General features: G+C 44.6%; 1 protein-coding gene across 3 annotated transcripts in view; it reads right to left on the bottom strand.

Moving 5' to 3' along the window:
- Window positions 1-22,937, bottom strand: part of GRIN2B (glutamate ionotropic receptor NMDA type subunit 2B) — a 207,535-nt gene that overhangs the window by 58,852 nt on the left and 125,746 nt on the right. For all 3 annotated transcript variants that reach the window (XM_063154709.1, XM_063154710.1, XM_063154708.1), the window contains one exon: window positions 18,580-18,694. In XM_063154709.1, coding sequence (XP_063010779.1) covers window positions 18,580-18,694 — 115 coding nt within the window. The remainder of the gene's footprint in view (window positions 1-18,579; window positions 18,695-22,937) is intronic.

Here is a 22,937-nt window from a genome sequence, read left to right as displayed (position 1 = left end):
ATTTCTTTTCCTGGGCTCCAGAGGGCCACACACTTCAAATATCCAAGGGACAAAGCCTTATACTTGAAGTCCAAATCACTGGACACTTAAATTAGTCCACTGGCATTTTAACAGTTCTCAGTATCTGTGGAGGAGCCTGGAAGGACAGCCTGAAGATGCAACTCACTCAGCTCATCAGAAAGCAGAAGCAGTCCTGCCTTGCTACTGAAAAAATGGGACATTATGTCTGGAGCCACTCTGAAGTTTCCCACATCATTTATTGCCCACATTAAAACACTACCTGCTGTGGAGATGTTACACTTCTATCCATGAGCAGAAAAACCTGTAGCGTAGAGCAGAGGTTTCATAGCAGCTGCTGAAAGAAACTCCACTTTTTCTGATTGCCAATGAAAGTCCCTTGATCTGTCTTCACCATGAAGCTAAGTGGCAGAGACGTTGGACTGAAGGAGATATTTAGGATTTAACATGTCCTTTCAAGAAGTACCTCTCTCTACCACCTCTTTCTCTCTCCACAGTTTAATTTCAGCTGCCATTTCTCAAAACACATCTTCCTCAGCAGTCAGGAGAACTGGCTCCTGTGCTCAGGGGAGGGATGGAAAATTGTCACAAGGACAGCTCCACCTCTTCTCCCTTGGCTCTCTTGGGGAGTTTGTGCACAGATTTAAGAATGAATTAGTCCATACCACATGCCATCCATCACAGGCTGCAGGGCTACTACAAGAAGGGCCCAGAACAATCAAACATCACCCTTTCAGAGGCAACTGCCACCTTAGAGTGTTGCATTAAAAACTGCTGCTGTAAAACAGGTACTAAGAAAATAACATCTGCCCACAGCCACAAGCCAGAAGATCACTGGTAGTCAGCATGAGACAGAGAATTACAAGATGTCAAAATTTTCCTATTCTCAAATAAACTAATTTGTTGGGAATGGCGGTACAGAGGAAATTCTCATTCTGGGACAATAAATATTGAACAAATTTATCCCAGAAATACGCCCCTTTGTAAACTATACTGTCAAAAGACTGAGAATGGAAATCAAAGCAAATAAAATTGTGTCTTCTTCAGGGGGATTTAGAAAAAAATATCATCACAGACAGTTTTAGTGAACTGCAGCAAATCCTTTCAGGGGTTTGCACTGAATGTGGCAAACTGCAAGAGGTAAGGGACACTTTCTCCAGAAGAGAAGCCAGAAAAAGAAGGACAAGTAGTTTATTAGCCAACAAGGATGCTCCAGGCACCACAGATGTAAGATTTGCCAAACCTTATAAGATCATTAGGTTTATTTACTTCCCATTCTGTATTGTGAATTATTTCAATCTCTCCAAGTGCAATAGCAATAAAATTGAAAAACATCCATGGAAATACTTCCAATTAACACAAGGTCAGAAAAATTACATTAGAGACCTCCACAGCCCATAAAGAAGAAAAACATCTCAGAAACAGCCTCAGCAAGCAGGCAGGCAGTGCAACTTGTCATAAAGGTCAGCAACCTTTTGCCTGTGTTTTACCAAGAGCACGGAAGAAAGCATCAGTGTCTAACACCCTGTGTGAGTACCACACCACCTGTAAGCTACATGCACAAACCTGATTTCAATCCAGGCTGAAAGATAAACCTATAAAATACTGAGCGTGCAAAGACACAGAGGGCTCTGAAGAACAGATTCAGTACCTTCAGTTGCACCAGAGACACAAAACAAATTCGATCTACCCCTGAAAAATACATGTACTGTAGGGTCAGTGTATGAGCACTACTCAGTGAAATATCTCTAACCTCATTATGACTTTGGCACAGCCTCCTAAAAACCCAGTAGCCAGAGAAATAGTGACTGCAGTGAGAAGGGAACAAAGCACAGCAAGTAAAATCAAAAAAATGTGGTTTTAAACAGCTGTGGTGCTATGTCTTGTCTGCATGTCCAACACAAAATAGATGGGACACCCTGGTACCAGGAGATCACCCACTCAGTCTCATTTCATGGGCAAATTGGAACACTGTCTAGTGCTTTTCTGAGTTCTTGTGGCCTCTTCCAGTCAAGTCTGAGCCTTGAAAACTACCAGAACCAGATGCTGCTGACACTCACACGGAGGTCTTATTCCCCAGACCAACCACCCTTGTAGAGATAAGCAATTACCTTAAACTACCCTGGAGTTGAAGTGAACAGAACGGAGGTGTTAATGAAAACCTTGTGTCTGACTCAGCAACTGGATCATGGTAATTACAACCTTCACAGCTTCCCTGTTCCCAAACCTAAGCTGAAACAGGTGAAAAAAATCAGAGATCTACTTCTGCACAGGCAGCTCAGAAACTACCTTCACCTGCAAGGAAACTCTCTGACAGGCAGGGAGAAAAAGAGAGAGGTCATCTACTTTGGGAGTAGACGTTTGCAGTATCTCTTAGAGTTTCTTACGGAAGGCTGGTAACCCGTCTCCTTCTCTTTCTACAGAGGCCATGGTGATGTCAGAAAATCCTTGAAGTCAGCTCCAGTTTCCACTGCTGTGAGTGCTGTGCTGCAGGTAGATTGTTGACTGCCCACGTGGCAGTCAGTATTCAGTTCACTGCTCTGCAAAGTGCTGCAGAAACAGATGACCAGTAACTGCAAAATTTCAAGCAGAAATAACCTTGGCTTACTCTTCCCCAAGATACACATTTGTAATCAAGGATGCAGTCAATTTTCTTTCAACACAGATCTCATGAGAGTCCTTTATTTTAAACCTTCCCACCTCTTCCCTCTTTTCTTGGCTATCTTCCTTTTCTGACTTTGCTGAGCTCTCCACGACAATCCTGTCCAGCACTGTCTGAAGGGACAATGTTGGGAGAATGTGAAAAGACTTCCTCACCATGTGCATCTCACATTAAGAACCAGGCAAGAACTGCTGTCCCAGCCTGCCAGCAGAGATTGTGCTTGTGCCCCAGAAAGAGGGGCTGGGTCAGGAACTGCAGTACCATTTTCACAGCATCAATATAGCTCAGAATAGTCTGGTTTGCAGCAACAGAAGTGGGAGAGAGCAGAAGGCAGCAAGGAAAAGACACATACTTTGCATGTCACTGTAGAGGATGGTGTCTGGGTGGTCTGTGAGAGAGGCCTCTCAAGAACACAACACCTCTTTTTTGCTTTAATTTTTAGGAGCCATCTTGCAAAGTTGTGATGCTGTCTAAATATTTATCACTCATTCTTGCATCTCCTTCCAATAACTTCTGTATGCTTCCTGCCACACAGCTGTGCCCGTGTTTACCATACCCTTCAGAAGCCCTCAACAGGTTTCACAGCTTCAGATTTGGCCAGGATCACAGAATGGCTTGAGTTGGAAGAGACCTTGAAGATCCTGCAGTCCCAAACCCCCTGCCATGGGCAGGGACACCTTTCACTAGACCAGGTTTCTCAAAGCTGTCCTTGAACACTTTCAGTTCAAGGATCTCAGCCTTGAACTGATTTCCATCCCTAGCTTTTTCCTCAGAAACCAAGGTTTGGTTATTCCATCAGCATCGGCACAACTTTGCATTTATCATTGCAGAACTTTCTGGAGCAGAGAGAGATGATAATTTCCTCTGAAGGAGGTACAGTGGCTAAAAGTATGTTCTTTTTTTAATACAAGAATCATCTGGTTCGTGTTTCTGGCTTCCTGAAGCACACAAAAATATCCATTTGAATAGAAATGAGAGGAGGTCCCTGACTTCTGCTGCTGAAAATTTCAAAATAGTAGTCAAAAATCTGAGATAAAAAACAAAACAAAAAAAAAAAAAGTCCCATTTGTAGCCATAAAAGACTCAAGAGTGTCACTTTTCAATCTTGCAGACTTCTCAAAAAAGTTAGGATATCCCAATGAAAATAAGCACTTAAAAAAAATTGAAATACTAATTTTCAACCAAAAAAACTTTCAGAAGTTTTTCTGCAAGGTAATTCAATACAAGTTGCTTTAGGCCAGACTAACTCAAATACATGTGTTTGCACACATAGGTCTCTTTTCCAGGGCCTACACTTAAGCATTGTAACAAATCAGCATCAACAGCTCTTCAGGTTACATATCCCTGTGACAAAGCCCCAGTGAGCAGGACAGACACACCAGAGCGTCTTCCAGGATTACAGCCACACTTCCATAATATGAATATCTTCATTATATCCCTTTTGGTCCATTTCTCTACAAGAAATCGTACTTAACCGTTTGCCTTCATGGGATAATTTACCAGCAGAAGCAATACTAATTGAGAAGTCCTCAGCTTGAAATCTCTCCCTGACTTTCTATCATCCCTTTAGAAAACCTCCAATTCCTTTCACTTCAACTTTGCACATCTGTACTTGTCTCAGGGACAGCAGCTGAGGTGGGACAGAGCACCCAGCACAAGGGCAGAAAGCGTGGGATTCATCTTCACCTTGCATCCTTTTTTATCCACTTTGACCCTGGATGCGTAGCAAGCCACGTCAAATAGCGACCTGCCATCATTCTCCTGCTGCTGGCTCTGCAGAAAGGTTCAACAGTCCTCAAGGCCCCTCTCCATTCTGATGCCAGAACTGCCACCCAAATTCTGGTTTTGCCCACTGCTCCCCACTTCTGCTCTTCACATGTGCCACTTTCTCTCTGAGGGCTTCTCCTGAACCATCTTCTGACCTTCCCACAGGCCCACCTATGAGCCTCTTCTGAAGTGTCCCCTGCAGTGCCCTTTCTGCTGCAGCAGCCCTGAGGGAATGTGAACCCTTCCTGGGGATGGGCCATCCCAGCAGCCAGCCCTGTGCTGGCAGAGGAGTCTGTGGGCACACACAGCTTGTCCAGGACATGGGAATGTAATGCCAACAGAGCAACAGCGTTTGTGAAGCAGAGAGGAGACCCACAGGACCCACACTCATCCTAACTGAGCCTGTTTGAGGCTGGAATTTCAGGCTCTCTCTGTGGCAGAGGAAGCAAAGGTGCTTTTGAGCAGGGCTGACCTTTAGGCACTTGAACTGCCGACTGGAAGAGTCAGTCTTGTGACTGGTCACAGGTCCAACCTCATAAATTTCCCTTTCCTTTTTCCTGGGATCCCAAGTTCTGAGCCTGCTCAGGAGCACTGGTGTCAAGCAGTACCCCAGGTACTAGCAAGGCTTTGTGCTAAGCTCCCCCTGACCTGCAAGACAGTGCTTGGAGGTCCTGCTTTCCTCAGCGGCCTTCATCATCCACATCCTCTACCTATTCCTGCAGGCACTGCACAAAAAAAGGCAAAGGCCCCTTTTCTGGAGCAGGACTTGAAAATGTCTAATCTTTTGCTCACATTTCCTTCATTTCAGATCCCAACTGAAATCACGGGGAACTTTTTTCCTCCCTTACCTACCCCTTTCACTGCCCTCTGTCAGAATTATTCAGCTCTCTGAAGCATTACCAGATACACTATGTAGGAAAGATATGGCAGAAGAAATTAAATAGTATTGTTAGGTATCTATAATTACCCCAAGTAATTTTTTTCCACAGTGCAGCAATTTGAAATCTCTCACAGCACTCTCTTTGGAAAGCAGATGTTGACCATGTCAGCTGTGTGCTAAGAATGCATTTTCATGAGTTGCATTTCTTGGAATTTGCAAAGTGATGGTGGTGGCAGAGGGGGATGATCCTGGAAAATTCCACCCGTGCAGGCACAAAGCAGGCAGTGCAGAGACCTGCCAGCCTCCTCAGGCTATCAGGGGCTTCTCAGCCCTCTCTCTCTCTGACATGGCACCAACTGGGCCTGCCCCTGTCAAGCAAAGGAAATTTCTTCTACATTCCGGCCCATAGGAAGGCAGGCAGGGCTGCTGGGGGAAGAGTACATCTGGGAGAGGGAGGGTTTCTCCTGGGAGGGGGGAGATTTGTGCTGCTCTCCTTCTAGAGAAACACAAACAGACATGGAACGACGAAAATAAAAAATCTGGTGTATATCTCTTCTGTCAGCTCCTCTCCATCTCTCTCCCATGTGGTCTGTCCTGTCCCATAGTCAACAGTTACAGCAACCAGGCTCCCAGCAGGTCCATCAGACTACTGTTCTGTATCTTCTAAAAGAACCCTCTTCTCCCTGGTACTACATTTAAATGCACTTTTGCTCTACCCTCTGCCTCCAATTGCTCTTTAATTACATTCACTTGGACTGTCATAAAGAAGTCTTTCATTTCCTCATTGAATATTTCCTTCAAACACTTGTAGAAAATTATCATACTCCCTATCTAGCAAAAATATTTATTTGGGGAAAATCTACCATCTGGAACCAGGCAAAGGTCCAGTGAGAAGGCACAGGTGAGCCAGAGAAAATAGGTTTTAACTAAAGTTCAAGTAACATTGCACAATAAACCCTGGGAATTCTTCAGAGTGTTTTTTTGAGATAGGGGACTTCTTAATGGAGGAAGTTCCTAGTGCCAATTTCACTAGACTGCACTCTTTTAATCCTTATTTATTTATAAGACTGTGTCTCCATTAGTCCCAGGCTGGAGCAAGGTGTCTGAGCAATGAGCAGGAAAATTTATACACACACAGAACTTATTCTGGATCCAAACAGGAGACAGAGCATGGAGAGGACAAACATTCAAACAGACACAGGGAGTTCTCCATAGGTCTGTTCCTCAGCCTTTCCAAAAACTGAGACCTCGAACAGCAGTAACCTGTAAGAAAAGGAACAGGGCATGAAGCTGGTGGAAACTACAAATGCAGGCTGATCCATACACACAGGACAAGCTCTAGGGAAGCAGCTGCCCACAGGTAGCCCCTGTCAAAGGCGAAAAATGCTACAGAAATGAGATGCTGCCATAATCCCAGCAGTCTTTACAAAGCAAACATAATTTAATGCAGCAATACAAAGAACTCTGGCCTCGGTGAAAATGAGCACACATCTAAGAAGAAAAGCAAATAGTTCCCACTTCTAAAAAAGAACAAAAGTAAAGCACTCACTGAAAGAAGTGACCTGAGCAATCTGAATTCTTAAAAGACCCAGATGATGCTTAGAGCAAACAGTTAACTCAGTGTGCTGATCTCCAGCAGCAGACTGCAAAATGGACTTTCTGTTACTTCCAGATCTCCCAGCTTGGATGGTGAGACTGTTGCACGACACTGTTTAGACTGGAAAACTTGCAGCATGTCTCTGCTGTCCAGCGCTGCACCCAATACAAGTTGATTTGCCAGCAAAGACTATTTCCTCTAAAGAAACACATGATTAAATAAACCAGGATGGATCTGAAGGGAGAACAATAAGATGTTCAACACCTGTTAGCATTTACATTTCACTCTGCAGTTTCTCCAGTCACATAAGTGCCCACACTTCATGCTTCACCACTGACTAAAATGACGCTCTGATGAAGCTGTGCAAAAAAAGATTTTTCAAAGCAAGATACAAACAATTGAAAAAAATTAAAAATTAAAGATATTACTTTGATCTAAACCCAGGTACTTCTTCCATCTAAACCCAGGCTTGTTTGCTTTTTAGAATTTTCCACTACCCAAACTCAGTCATTCAACACACACAAAAAAATCATGTTCTTTACCAGACATGAATAATAAAAGTGATGAAAATTTGGATTGAAACACAGATCTGCAGAGACACTTCATGTACTCACTAGCAACAAAGTATCAATTTAAAAAATAAAATAAACTGTAAAATCCCAGTCCCAAAGGATAGACCTCTCTCATGAGAGGTCTGAGTCAGGCTGAAATGATTTGAATACAGTTTTCACACTGCCTGTATCTGTCCTCACTGTTTGCCTGACAAGGCTCTGGGCTCTGGGGGAAGGTGCTGCCATTTTCTCCTCCACATCACCTTTGTGAATGGTACCTAAAGGCTTTTGTGAGTCTACAAGAAAACACCAAGATGTCCATTTTCATTTACAGCATTAAAACTTCAAAATAAATCCTCAATATCTGGTCAAAATTAATATTTTCATTGATCCTGAACTATGTTTTTTCACACTCATTTGTTCTTCCAGCCATATTTCTGAGACTTGGACATTATCATCTGGAAAGAGAAGGACACAGGCCTTATCACTCCTCTTATTTAATGATCCATGTCATTTTCCCCACAGACAGACTTTGTGGACAAAGTTGGCCAGAATCTAACTTAAAATTCCTCGCCTTCTTCTGTTTGAGACTCCTGTTCCTTACCTTACATGGTTGCACAGCGCTATTTTGCATCATTAAACAGCCTAACCCCATTCCACCACACGAGCAGCTGAATGTTACTCATAGTGAAATGTTGTCTCTATGTTAATTTTGCAAAGTGCTTGGGATCCTTCTCGAAGGAAGGAACAATAGAAATGCAAGTCATTATCGTGTATGGGAACTGAGGAAATAAACCTAAGGGGAACAAGCACCAGAAGCTGCCACACAAAATGCAGACCAATCTGAAAGCTTAAAGGGGAACAAGAAAACGGCTGTCAAAAAGCCTCTCAGGCTTGGCATGGTGGGAGACATTGCAGCATGCAGCTAGCCCAGCAGAAGGAAATTAAATAAGACTGTCAAACTGCTGACTCAGCAGAAGACAGCACAACTCCCAGCGCATTTTAGAATTAAACCCAGGTCAGTAAATACCAGGTCCTTTCACAAGGAAGGAAGGCCAAAGGGTGGTGACAGAAACTCAGACACCACTGCAAGGCAAGGCAAGGCAAGAGTCAGAGCCGGGTTCTAACATTACCAAAGGCAGTCTGAAAAAAATTACAGACTCGGGGAAAACACAGTTCAGGCACAGGGAAAACAAAGGATGCTGAACATGTTGTATGTTCAAATCAATGACGCTGAGCGCATGCCAGAGCTCATGAGCAGTGCGAGTAACTCAAGCACAGAGTAGTTCCAGGGATAACCACAGCTTTAATGCTGAAAAACCTTTGAAAAACAGCAGAGAAGTTTACACGTAACAGTGCGGAGAAGACCACTAGGGAACAGACCGTCCTGGTCTAGTAAAAAACACCGTCAAGACGCAGTTCAGCATCAAGCCAAGTCAAGCACATACAACCAGGGTTCAAACACAAAACACGGAGCTTGCGAGAACCAGCACGGGAACACTGAACCAACACCAGAGGACAGAAGCAAACCAAGCCAAAGACACAACAAACAAGCTATTTCTTACTGAAAAATGTCGGAACCATTTCATATTAGGAAAACTTTATTTCAAATTGATTCAGAAGCAAATGTGGCCAGACTTTTACTGCAGGAAAATCAAACTGCCAAAAATCTTACCAAAACAAATAGAGAAGCGGAGGAGGAGGAAGAGAAAGAAAAAGGCAAAAGAAAGAAAAACATAGGGTCCTATGAATATGCAGCACTTCCCTTCTCTCAAGCCCCATGGAACGAAAACAGAGCCTCCAGTTAATAACATTCAGATAATGTAAAAATAGAAAAAGCAAAGGATTCACAGGCCAAGCAAAGATGTCGTTGACATGAGACAGTTTCAAGCAAATGCAACTGAACAGATGAAAACACACCCTTAGGCACTGGGGGCACGTTCACTCACTGTGAGTCTTCTTCAGCTGCAGCTCTGCTAGTTCTTTCTCCAGACTCAGTTTGGTTGGCTGCTAGCTTTCTGTGCCCTCACCTCTTCATGCATTTCAAATCTTAAAGCTGCCTAAACTGCCATGCTTTCTTCAGCTGCCTTTTCATGGCACAGGAAAAGGCAGCTGAAGAAAGCAACAGGAAATAAACTTCCTCTTCCAATGGCACTGTGTGGCTCCTCAGTGCTACAGACTCCCTGAAGTGATTTCCAGTAGATGACTGGGCACAAAGCAAGGGAAAGCGAAAGTGGCTATGCTGTGCATCTATCCAGGACTGAAGGATACGTGACCTGTTCACGTCACTCCTGAGCGGACTACAGATGAAGTAATTACTTATAAATAGTCACAGAATCACAGAATCTTAGAATATCCTCAGTTGGAAAGGACCTACAAGGATCACTGAAGTCCAGCTTCTGGCCCTGGACAGGACCGGGATCCCAAGAATCACACCATATACCTGAGAGCATTGTCCAAACACGTCTTGAACTGTGGCAGCATTGATCACTTCCCTGGGGAGCCTGTTCCAGTGCCCAAACACCCACTGGGTGAAGAACCTCTTCCTAATATATAGCTTAAACCTCCCCTGGCACAGCTTCATGCCATTTCCTTGCATCCTGTCACTGGCCACAGTGAAAAGAGATCAGTGTCTGCCTGGCCACTTCCCCTTGTGAGGAGCAGCTGCACTTGATGATCCTTGTGGGTCCCTTCCAACTCCGAATGTTCTGTGATTCTGTGAAGCTGCGAATTCTGTGAGACTGCAGTGAGGTCTCTGCTCAGTCTCCTCTTCCCCAAGCTGAACAAGCCAAGTGACCTCAGCCACTTCAGTCAGCTCACTTTTACATGGAATTTGCGGAAAAATCATTCCTGTATTCAAATTGAAATTAGGGACAATATCGAATCATCATCCCTGGTCTGGGTTTTTTTGGGGGGTTTGGGATTTTTTGAGGATGTTATAGACTCATCAGGAATGATGATAGGATGGATCCTTGATACTGTGCTGTGATAGGAATATGTAATTACGGTATCCATACCTGAAAGCTCATCTTCCCATAGCAAATCAGCTATCTCCTGCATTAAGATATGGATATTTACTTTCAACATGCTGAGATGAAACATTCCCACAATCAATGAAACGCTGGGACACAGATACACAGCAGCATCTGATGTGCCATAGAAATCTCCAAGCTGCTGGCAAGCAGGAGGATTTCAACCAGAAGCAATGTGACTCTGGCACTAGCACATCAGCCCTGTACTGGGAGTTTGTGCTGCATTCCAAGATGTGGCCTTACTAGAGGTTTTTTGTTCTCTGTAAAGTTAGGATTATCAGATATTAAGACAGACTGGAAAATTTCCAGCAGCATTGGGTATTTTTGAGTTGTTGCAGCTTCTCAGCTGCACTCTCCAAGCACCTTTGCTGCTTTTCCCTGTCTGCCCTTCGCACTCTCAATGAGGCTCCCATAAGCCTGCACAAAGCCAGTTATAATTCTCTGCTGCCTATCAAAGCCTTCACAAGAGTTAGGCAGTTGGTGTGTAGAGCCTGCTGCCTACCATGCTGACTAATGTTGTCTGATTGTTCCCTTGTACTCCCCCGTTGGTCCATCTGTACCCATCTGCTACCTTTGTCTTGTAATTAAAGTGCAACCACTTTGGGGTAGGAGCCACCTTGTTTGTTAGCGTTCACTCAGCTCCCTGCAGAGCAGGGTCCCGGGTCCATAACTGGGTGCTGGGGACAGCAGTGATGATGTGCAAGAGGTGCACATACACTGGCAAAGGGTTACAGCGGCACTTCTCACTTGGTGGCATGAACAACTCAGCTGAGAGAGAGCTCCAGACAAGAGTTCTCATGCAGAATACAATGGGGGTGAGGGCAGTCTTCTCTTGTGGCTGGATGTTGTCATCACACGTTGTTATTAGTACACCAAGCACAATCCTCCAGGATCCTCTGTCCAAGGAGCTAGGTTGGCAACCCCAGTAAAGGTCAGATGGCTGCTATCACCCTCATCAGCTACACCAGCAGAGAAATGGTAGGAGGCATTCTAACTACAGCCTGAGCTTAATAAAGATCTCCAGATATTCCAATATCTGATTTGCATAAGAGGACAAGGTCTTTCCAAGAAGCTGTCATTGTTTCAATGTAAGAATTCCCTCCAGTAGCAAGGGAGTAGGGTCTGGTGGAGAAGAGCCAGAATATTTTTCTGCAGGCTCATGAATCATACAAATAGACTACAAAATTCAAGCAAAGTCAGGAACTGCTTCAGCAAGAGGCAAAGAAAGCAGACAGCTCATAATGACATAACACACAGTGGTTAGGAAGAGACACCCAATATGTTCTCTTTGGTCAGAGCTAGACTAGCTTATTATTGCAGCATGCAGTAATCCAGCAAAGACACAGTTTGACCAGCATGTCTGCAAGATTTACATAGAAGGCTTTTTCAGAAAGATTGTTCTGATTATCCTCTGATAAGGAAGGCTTTGTGTGGCACTGGAATCTGTCCTTCTCCTTAGGAGTCGGTGAAAGATTAACATGGGCATAATTAGCCACAAATACATACAGTTAGATCCTGGGCAACTGTGAGAAGTCAGGCCAGATCCTGGCAGTGGATGCAGCATAGGTGCACAAATAAAGCCATCTGGTTGTCTGATTGAATCCGGGTCATAAACAGACCCATCAGATGTGACCTAGATCAAGTATCTAAGGGACACTCACTTGGGAGAGGGATATCCATAAAATATGTATTCTTTGATGCAAGTCTGATGTCTAATGAGAAGTAAGGCATTCAGCAAATTACGGTCTCTTAGAGACATGTCCAGAAAGAACATTTTAAAAATAAGAGGGGGAAATGCACGTACAGACTCCCATTCTAATTTCAACCATATGTGCTTGAATGCAGAACAGTCCCTCTGCCCTAAGAGAAGCCATATCCTTCTAAAAACTGGTTCTGTGGAAACAGAATCAGTCTCTTACTCTGAGTAGGTTTAAACAAACTTCTATGCCATTTATCCCCAGGGACAATGAGTCATAAATCCCCATGTACACAGTGAAATTAGCAAAACAAGACTGACTGGCAAAAACAATCCAATCTCGTCTCACTGTAAAAGGAGTTGGTGGAATAAAAAATAATTTCCTCCCTGGACACACAGGCGATAAGCCAGAACTCCACATACACAGCAGAACCTGACCAAAGGCAGTAACTTCTACCCCATGGAGACAAGCATACATTTGCAAGGCTCGCCTAGGCGGGCACCAGACAACATGAGGAAGAAACTGTCTCAAAACATCTAGTTATCTTTCCAAAGGCAGGGGAGGGCCTTCAGAGAAGACTTAGATTTGTACAGCTGAAGTTTTCACCTCAAAACCCTTCATTCTTGTTCCTTCGCTATTTTTAAAGAGCCTTCTTTCAAGAGGCTTTTATTCTCTAAGAAAGTGAAATTTAAAAAAAATCGAAGTCCTTCCTTCTGCTAAGCAATGTAATAGATAGGATAACATGATTCATATTGATTCCTCATGGAGTGGTCAGTACCACATGGACTGTTACTAAAAGCCAAGAATACTGATCGAATTTTCAGTCATCTCCCCTGTTATTTCTGCCACTGGGACACTGAAGCACACAGAGAGATGACAGTGAATGTTTCTTTTAATGCACAGTAAGAGATCAGGCCTGAAGGCTGTATCATCATCAAATGCTACAGCCTCTTCAGCATCTCTGTGGCGTTCATCAGCTCCCCAAAGGTGCAGACTTCAGGAGGTGACAAGTGCCTCCGCAAGAGCTTTTGTTCACAGACATGCACAATAGCCTTTACATGCCGACTGCCTGCTCGTACAAAAGGTTCGTGGTGGAAGCTTGAAGAAATTATGTCCTCACTGGATCATGCTTGAAGTTTCTGCTGATCAGCTTGTCCATAACCCAGGTTGCCTCTCCTATGAAATAAGCTGCTTTTTGTGAAACACTCTTCAGGTTTGTCTTGCTCATCTAATCACAGAAATATAGGCTGGCAGAGAACCACAAGAGATCACTTACTGCATCCACCAGCTCAGAGGCAGGACAAAATAGACTGAGAGCCTGCACTGTTGGATATTTTTCTCTATATACTCCAGCAAATGAACCTCTACCAGCAAATGAGCCTCACCATGTCTCACCATGCCAATAATTAGACAGCTCCCTACAAATCTAACTGAAATCTTTCTGTTTGACAATTTAGCAAGACAACTTTTTCTTTCTCCCTACTGGGGCATGAAAAGCAGGTGACTAGTATGTCCTTTTTTCAGCAATCATTTAGGTGTCCAAAAATGTATCTTGTTCTCTTTCCTCATATTTTTAGATAAGGGAAATCTTCATTTTTCATTTTTCTTTTCTAAATCCTTCTTTCCTTTCTGTATCTCTGTCCCACATCCCAGGGGAACTCTTCCCAGGCATGGATGGGCATAATGGTGCTCTGTCCCAAGCTGAAGACAGGGTCACAGATGTTCACAAACTCATCTTATGCAGACTGTGATCGAGGTTGAACACATCTCTGGAAAATCCATGTGGCAGAGAGTAGTGGCACTATTTTCCACCCTGCTGCATCATTAGGAAGTCCTGGAAGTCTACAGTCACCGAGGCAGTTGAGAGGATGTCACAGCAAATGGCCCCATCCCCAGGGAGCACTAATGTGTGCAATGGTGTAAGGGTACAGGCTAGGAGCAGCCTGCCCATGAATTTGTAATCATGGTCACACCAATGGCTACAGGAAGCAGAACAGAACCTGCTGGAGTTGAAGAGTTCAAAAGTCAAGTGCTGATAATTACAGCACCAGCAGCAGGCAAACATTTTATCTGCTGAGTGGGGTGAAGGTTGATAGGGGCAGAGGATTGGTACATGCAGCAAGGAAAATGCATCTTTCAACAGAAGTTTCCCATCTGTCCTCTAAGATGGCTTGTAGTGGCACCCTGACCAAAACCATCACCTGGGGCTTTGCTTGTCCAGACAGGAAGAGGAGTGAATGGGGCATGCTTGGTAAGAGATGGAAGGAGCTTGTGAATCAAAGGGTCTGTGGGGTGGCACAAGAACCTGGTGTCAGATGCCTCATGGAAAGATGCTCTGAATCCCCAGTGACACACCCAAGAGAAGAGGCTGAGCACAAACTAGCAATAGAAGTGATGCCAAACTCACTAGTAATTAAAGTAGAGAAGGAATCTGAAAGAGGGCCCCAAAATTCATAACATTTCTGTCACCTCCAGGTTTGCTGGGGGAAAGTGAGGTAGCAGATGGGGAGATCTGGGAGCTAATGGGACAGGACTGTTGGCAGGGAGCTAGTGGGATAGGACTCAGTAGAGAAGGAGGATGTAAGCAAGAGCTGGAGATAGCAGCACTTGCTAGCTCTCACAGAGGGATCATGAACCCAGAATTAAGTCCTCATCATATGTGGGATCACAAGAGAGCAGAAAAAAAAGGCAAATAGTGGAGAAAAATACTGGGTGAAATCTCTTCCCACACAAAATATCAGAACCCACTGACACAAAACCTAGAGCAGTACTGATCCTCTGGCTCACTTTGCAAGACATCTGGCCCCCACTCATCACTGCACTGAGGCATGGTCCTCCATGGGGCAAGAGAGTAGACATCCTTCACCACCTCCATCTGCATACCTGCCCCTCTATGACAAATATAACAGGGGCATCTAGGCACCCAAAATACACCTAGGCTATCTGGCCAGTGAAGCAAAGAGCTTCACTAACCTGCTGATGAACAGGTAGTGTGGAAAGGCATGCAGTGTTCTGCCCCCAAGGAGCAGAGTACAGAGAAGTGAATGAAATTCAGCACATTTGCTTATCATGATGAACCATTACTCATGGTTAAGACAAGCAGGAGAGCCCAAGTTACTGCCCCCTTGCAGAAAGTGGGTTTTCTCCTTGCTCTTTCATGACTGTCAGCCCGACAAGGCTTCAGTTTCTATGAAGCACTCATGAGGAGATTTATCATCATCATCATCATCATCAGAGTCTGGGGGCAGCTGCAGCTCCTCTGGAAAATTAATTCCTGTTCTGAAATAACTGGTGAGGTTGTGAAGATATTTATTGGGAAAAAAAATCAAAATTGCAAAAGATTTCACAGACCCTGAAATCCTGAAACAGTTCAGTCACTGTCTGGATCTTTGCTGCTCAGAAAATGGAAGACTTCACACCTATTTTAAAACACATCTTTTTATATATACTCCATGAGACATACCCTCAAAATCCATTTGCCATCTTTCAAGAATCAAATATGCCAAGCTGTACAGAGCTGCAAGCTGTGTTACTAAATCCAGAGGAGACTAACAGAAATGATCAGAAGACTAGGAAACATGACCTACCAAGAGGGACCAAACAATTTCTTGTTTAACCTGCACCAGAGGTGACTGGGAGACAATATGATAGAAGACTTCAAACCCACATGGGGACAATAAGAAGTGGTAGAGAATAAACAATTCCCTATGTCCATTAGGCAGACACGAAGTATTCATGGGCCTAAATTACAGCCAGGGAAATCTAGGTTAGACATTAGGAAAACTTAGCAGGGTAAGGAGAAAGAAGCCATAGAAGAGATTGACTTGGGATTTCATGGGATCTGTAGCATTGAAGGTCTCTCAGAACAGGTGAGACAAGCATCTGTCAGGAATAATTTCAGTGTAGTTAAACCCTCTCTTGGGGCACAGGGAGGAACTAGTTGACCTCTTGATGTTCCTTCCAGGCACAGCATCTGATTATAGATAAGTGTGTAGTTAAAGACTGAGCTACAGTGAATGCAACTGGACCAAATCAGTGTTTCACACTCAGCCTCTTATCTCATGTCTCCTACTGCCTGTTTGCCGAAAAGTTCCCTGGATGAAGCACCTTACTCTTTACATAAAATTAGTGAGAATTTGGATAATGTTCCAAAGCACTATAAAGGTATTGGAATTATGGGCTAAAAATATAATAATAATTTCTTGTATTGTGGCATTGCCTGGAAGCTGCTGTTAAGGGCCAACAGTTTGTGTTGCTTGACTCTTTGCAAACATGGAACAAAACTATGATCATCGTCGCAAAGATCTCTGCTTCACATTTTTATTTTTATGTTTGAATTTCTGCTGAATGGAAAAAAAAATTAAGAAAAAGAGCATGAGGTTCCAGGCATGAAAGGTTGTATCTGTGATCAGAACATGCTGGAGATTACTTCAGTGTCTTCCAGAAAGAGCCTGCCAGCATAAAATTCAACCAGTTCAGAGTTTGATTATAATAATCTGATCCTCCCTGAGGAAGACATCCATTTCAAGATAAAACATTTGTGCCCAGGAAGCACTATGTGTTTTTCTTACCACTAATACCACAGCTCATCATAGCCTCATTTCAGTCCAGCCCCAGCTCCTATGAAGTTAAGGACTGTTTTGGTTTAATGGATGCCAAGTAGTCCTCACAGAGAGCAGGGCTCAAGAAGGTCACAGATCTAACCCCAACACTCTTGATAACCCTTCTACTAATTGTCTGGTTCAACTGAGAGACCACAAATTCACTCCCAGAGAGTGAACAACCCTTCTTACCACTGACAGAAGCCACCAAGCCTTCACTGAGGGTGTGACATGTGAAGCATGTGACAGGCAAGATATAAACAGGACTGTATTTAGCTGTGCCTCCCCAGAGACTGCAAAGCATTCCAGCAACAGATTCCCACAGCCAGGCCTGCTAATAACCCCTAGGAGGATTCAAGCTGCTGCTGCTTCATTTTCCTTCTCTGATGATGGAATTTTCCCCCATGAGAACAAATGTGGTGCCAGCTAGGAACAAATCCTCCTGGACTTTTGCTGGTAAGCTTAAATGAAGTTGAGTGACAGACCGAGCCTGATGTGAGCTCTCTACAGCCTGAGCTTTGCATGTGCACACCCTGTGCGGTATCTGGACAGCCTGCCTTCAGCTATGGCCAAGAGCTGCCCACACATGCTATGCCATGCCCTTTGTTTCCTCTCACTCCTGGCCCACTGAGACCTCTTCTGTCTGTCCCAGAACACACACCCTCCTCTGGTCTGAACAGTGCTAAGACCATGAGGTAGACAGCTCATCCTGGAAACCAGGCACAAGCTGAGGGCTTTCACCTTCTTGGCAAATTCCTGCAAGTACTGGGAGACCCTAGTGACTGCCAGGCACCAATGTGATTGCTCTTCTGTCTCATTCACTTAGCACTTCTCTTGACAGCTCCCCATTTCATTCTCATTTCCCCATTAATTTCTTCCTCACTTTCACCAAGCAAGTCACTTGCAAGTCCATACAGAGAACGAGAAGGCAAGGAGAAAAAGGTTTTTGTGCACAGTGGGACAAAGGGGCATTTTTCTAAGCCATACACATGATTATATACAGACCTGCTTCATATCTATCGAGCATTCTGAGGAATTCTCCTTCCTTTGCTCTTTTCTCACACCCAAAACTTTTTTTATATCTCATTTTCTTAGCCCTTAAGCTACCCCCTCTGCATCAACAGAAACCCTTTGGAAATACTTGTTCAGAACCTGGACCACTGACATTTACGTGGGAGGTGAAATGAACCAAAACTTCCCACTAACTCAGAAATTCACACCATTTCTAAAATGGTTCTTTGGGTTACATGCAAATTATTCCCAAATATGCAAATCTGGATCTTTGAACAACTCAATATGATCTCACGTTCACCATCCCACTTAATGCACCATCCCATTGCAAGGGACACTGGCCAGATACATCGAGCACAGTTAATACTGGCATAAATTACTAAGTGTGGCTGCAGCTCAATCACAGTCACTTAATGTACAGAACTTCACTGCCACCAAACCATACAGAGAAATATTTTCTGTCTCAGCCATTGAAACTCATGGCACAGAGGAGGTATCTTCTCTGAAAGGCTGGAAAACCTACGTTCAGAGATTACAGAAAGGAAGCTGATGAATTTTTTATGCATGCTAATGGAAGACTGTAATGGCATCCTGCATGGAGAAGACAGCAGCCTGGGCAGTGGAGATACCAGTGGTCCAGGATACAAGAAGCAGATTGCCAGCCCTTGATAAGAAGTACAGAAAGGTGGGGAGGATTATTTGCCTGGAGCCTTCCCCCTTCTTCTTCCCTGACACAGATGGAGAATAATCAAACATATCCTACCCTCTCCCACTTCCTCTCCTTGGTCAAAAGGATGATGACCAGCTTGGGATGCATCTGGTATCCGTCCTCACTGAACGACAAATTCCTGCCTTCAAAGGTGACGTTGATCAGGTACCTGTGGGAGAGAGAAGAGAGAAAGGAGAACATTAGTGCTTGGAAACCAAACCCAAAACGAGACCCTGCCTCCCCTCTTCAGCTCACATCAGAAGCCCAGTGCAAAACAATGGAAAACCTTAGAGGAAGGGAGTTAGAAAAACAGGACAATTAGTCCAGAAATCGGGACAATCAGGTAAGGCAGGGCAATTGGCCCCATTTTGTGACTGGGATAGGGAACTGATGTGTTGGCTCTCAATGAATTCCTAAAAACATGTCTAAAAGTCACACACACATGTAGGCCCACAGTCCCTGGTTTTCCCTTGCCTCAAAGGGCAGAGGGATCCTTAGCAATCAGCTGTGCAAACACACTGCACAGCCTACACTTCACTCACTCTCCAAAGGGGATTTTGCATGCCACTTGAGGACAGTGATGGGCGACAGGTGAAGCGGTGGGGACAGCCTCCCCCCAGCCCAAATACTGAGGCAATGACTCGGGAAGCAGTGGAGACCAGAGCAAGGAGCAGCACACCTGCAAGAAGCTCCATCCCTATCAGAGCCAGCACACCTCATGGGGCCCAGAGTGATCCTGCGAAGGAGCTTAGGAATAGGGATAAGGATGTTGAAAGAGCCCAGTGAAAGTCTTTTTTCCTAGGGACAGAGTCCAGCCTTACACCCAGTAAAATCAAGCTAAAGGGTGATCAGCCCTGCAGCCAACATCAGCAATTCTCTCTGTCTGGAAAGGCCCCATCACTCCTGCAGAAGGCACTCCCTGTTGGGGCATTTCATGTCAGCTGTACAAATGGACAGTTAAACAGTCCAGGCTTCAATCTCATTTATCCTAAAGCCTCCTTACCCAGCTCTGACAATAGGGAAGGCCTTTAAGTGGACTGAGATTACAGCTACACTCATTTCAAGGCCTTGCTGCACATTGAGAGCATGTTAAAGGGGTGTTGCTGTAAATAAGAATCAGGTCTATTGTTTTCCTAACTGTCAGACCATCTAGAAATACACTGTAGGGAAGAGGAGGTAAATACACATTTCACAGTTCAGTGGTTTATATGACATCACCATGGCACTCTGACAGTTTACCCTGTTCGTATATTTCACTTCAATTCACAATCCTGTTGCATGAAGTAGATTTTACCTTTGTAAATCTGCTCTGGCACCAGTAGCATCACATCACCGTGAGAGGCAGAGGTGACCAAGCTGCCTGCAGGGCTGGCCCCTGGACTCTGCACTCCCCTGCTTTGCACAGTTCTATAAATTACACAAGCAACATTTCTATTACAGACATGAGAGGCTTTCTATTCTATTACACTGTGACATCAGGAAACATTTCCTAATATTCAGCTTCAATTTGTCCCTTATGAACTCAATTTGAACCAATTTCAAGAAAATAAATAAGAGGGGAAAAAACCTCTTCTTTCAGTGGGTTCATGCTTTCCTACTATCTGCACAAAGAGACCTCCCTGCGAATCTAATGAAATCATTGTATCAGGGAAACTTCTTCAAACAAATGAAAAAGGCAGTTGTTTTTTTTTTTTTAATTTTAGTTTCTTCCTTTTTCAAACTTTTTTGTTTTAACTCCATTAATCAACCAAACTCATCTATTCACTCCCCATTGCCAAGTGCAATCAGCAATTATGTTTATTTCTAAAGGAAATTCCACACTTGCTCCATGTTATGACCTTCAAGGGACGTGTTCAGCATTGGAAACATGGCCATAAGGGAGCCCAGCATGAAACATCTGCAACAGGACAATTTTCAAAGGCAGATTATGGGTTATTTTCCAAAAACCAAAGCCATTTGGAACACAAACATTGACTGAACCCCAAAACATCGTCCACCTGGAAAATCTTAGCCATAAGATAAGATTTATGCATAAAACATTAAACATTCCATGTCAGGACCACACATGCTCTTTTTCTGACTTTTTTTTTCTCCCTCAGCTGTGTGAATTGTGCTGGTACTCAGGAATGCCAGGCACGGATCATTGCCAGGTATGTGCACCCTACAAGACCTAATTAAGGCTCTGGTGGTGGTGGGAGGGATCTTCCAGTGGACCAAGACTACAACTTCATGACTCCTCTGCACTGGCCACCAGAGTAAAGACAGAGAAAGGCTCAAAGAAGATGAGGATGCCATTAGCCTGATGGGAGTTGCAGCTTTATATGTCAGTAATTAGTAAGCTATGCCAACATCTAATTAAACAAACACCAATATTAAACCGTTCTCAGCCGTCTTTCTTCTTACACCCAAGAACGATTCCACTACAGGAATCTCCCTAGCACAGCTTGACAAGAAGAGTTCACAGAAATCAGCAACAGATATGAGACAAGAGGGTGTCATTTATGCTCATTTTCACTGGAAAGATTAGAACCTCTAATAATAATCAAGGCGGGATCATCAACGACTTCAATCCTTGGAGCTGCCTCGAGATTTACACTTAAAGCAGCACTAAAATCCCTTGCTTCACACCTTAATGACTGAAATTAGTCTCCAAATTTGGCAATATAACTCTTCAGAGTGTTTTCTCTCCAACCCATTAGCAATATGTTTACAAAAGTTTGCAGGAGAAGTGCAGAAGAAGTGGCATCCCCCCCCAGCTTTCCCTGCTCTCCTGTACCTATGCTGCCAGCTAAGGCAGGCATGCAGGGCGAGAGCAGCTCGCAGGGAGCTGCAGGGCTTGCCTGCCTGCACTGAGCCTGTGTGACAAAGCATCAGGGCTTGAAGGACTCCCAGGCAGGCCGAGTCAGCAGCATGCTGCAAGGCAGCCACACTCAAGTGACTCTGCCCTGCACCATTACTGCAGCAGCAGTGCTCCCCAGGCAGCACTGCTGCTCTGCTACATCAGCACCACTGCTGCCTGCTCTGGCCAGGGGCATCTGGTTCCTCCCTGCAGACTACACACACTCCAGTCCCTAAGCAGGCAGGCAGGGGGCTGAGAGCCTCCCTGACATGTCTGAGCCGAGCCACCAGATGTAACAGGGCCACAACATGAGGGCAAGCAGGTTGTGCATGCAGGGGACATAAACCAGGAGGAAACCGTGCCTGTAAAAATTTTAATCCCTGCATGTTTGGCACTCTAAGAAAGAGAAAGGGGGCATGGTGGGGGCTGACACATGCAATTTAATTTAATTTGCTAGAATCACCTTTCAGCAAAGGATTTTGCTTATGTGGCAGCTTCTGGAATTACTTGATGCGAGCAGAGAAGGGTTGAGCCCTTTGCCAGCCCAGTGGCAATGCAGCGGATGCAATGCCCAAACTCAGACGGGTGAGAGCAAAACATCCACAGCCTGTGGAAACAGGCTGACCCCATGAGCCCTGTGGTATGGAAAGCAGGCAGGAGCAAAGGAACATGCCCTTGGGCACAAAGCAAATTAGACTCAGGGGGACCTAAGCCCCATGCTGGGCTCTGAGGTAACATCACCCATCCTGGACATAAATCTGTCAGCCCTGCAAGTTAAAGGAGAGTGTTTTAAGCATAGCTAATAGAGCATTAAAACCACATCGGATGGCCAATTTAGGACCAGCAGAGAGATGATGGCATTTTAAATGGTTTCAGCTGTGATGGAGAAAGCCTGAGGGGGCAGATGGTGGGCACAGGGGGCTTGAGGGAACACAGAAAGGGTGCTAACCAAATTTTCTCTGCCCCAGAGACAGGCGTGAAGGAGACGCAGTTGAAATCAGCACTTGCCACTCCTACTTCTGCCTCCAGTGCCTTGCCTGGAATCAGCTCCTCCTAAGCCTGCTGACTGGAGGGGCAAATTTGGACATTGCATCGGTTCACTGTCACATTCCCTGCCTCACATGTGTGCAGCACACACAAACACACACCCTCCCCTGCGTCCTGTCAGTGCTGGTTATGCTTCAGTGAGACAAGCAGTCTGTCTGAAATGGCGTGATTATCCTTCCATCGATCGCTTCCCTGAATAAGACAGACCATATAAATAAAACAGCCTCTCCACAGTCAGCACTGGGGAGTCATCTCTGCAGCTCAGCACACGAGGGAAAAACAAGGTGTAGGTGGAGGGTGGGGAAGGAAAATCTGTGGGATACCTTTTACCTTTGCAGGGCAAAAGGCAGGTGGAATGTGATGCAGGATAAAGGGATAGGGATGCACACCACCATCATCCTGTCTGGAATCTCACTGTAATGGGGGAAACACTGAGGCCAATCATAACAGCAGTGAGATGAAAGCAATGAAAGGCCTTTACTCCACAGAATCTGCATGGTGAAATAGCCTTTTTTCCCCCTAGAGA

The sequence above is a fragment of the Melospiza melodia genome, chromosome 4, assembly GCF_035770615.1.
Source record: "Melospiza melodia melodia isolate bMelMel2 chromosome 4, bMelMel2.pri, whole genome shotgun sequence".
In the NCBI taxonomy this organism is placed as follows: domain Eukaryota; kingdom Metazoa; phylum Chordata; class Aves; order Passeriformes; family Passerellidae; genus Melospiza; species Melospiza melodia.
This window is presented reverse-complemented; position numbering and strand designations above follow the sequence as displayed.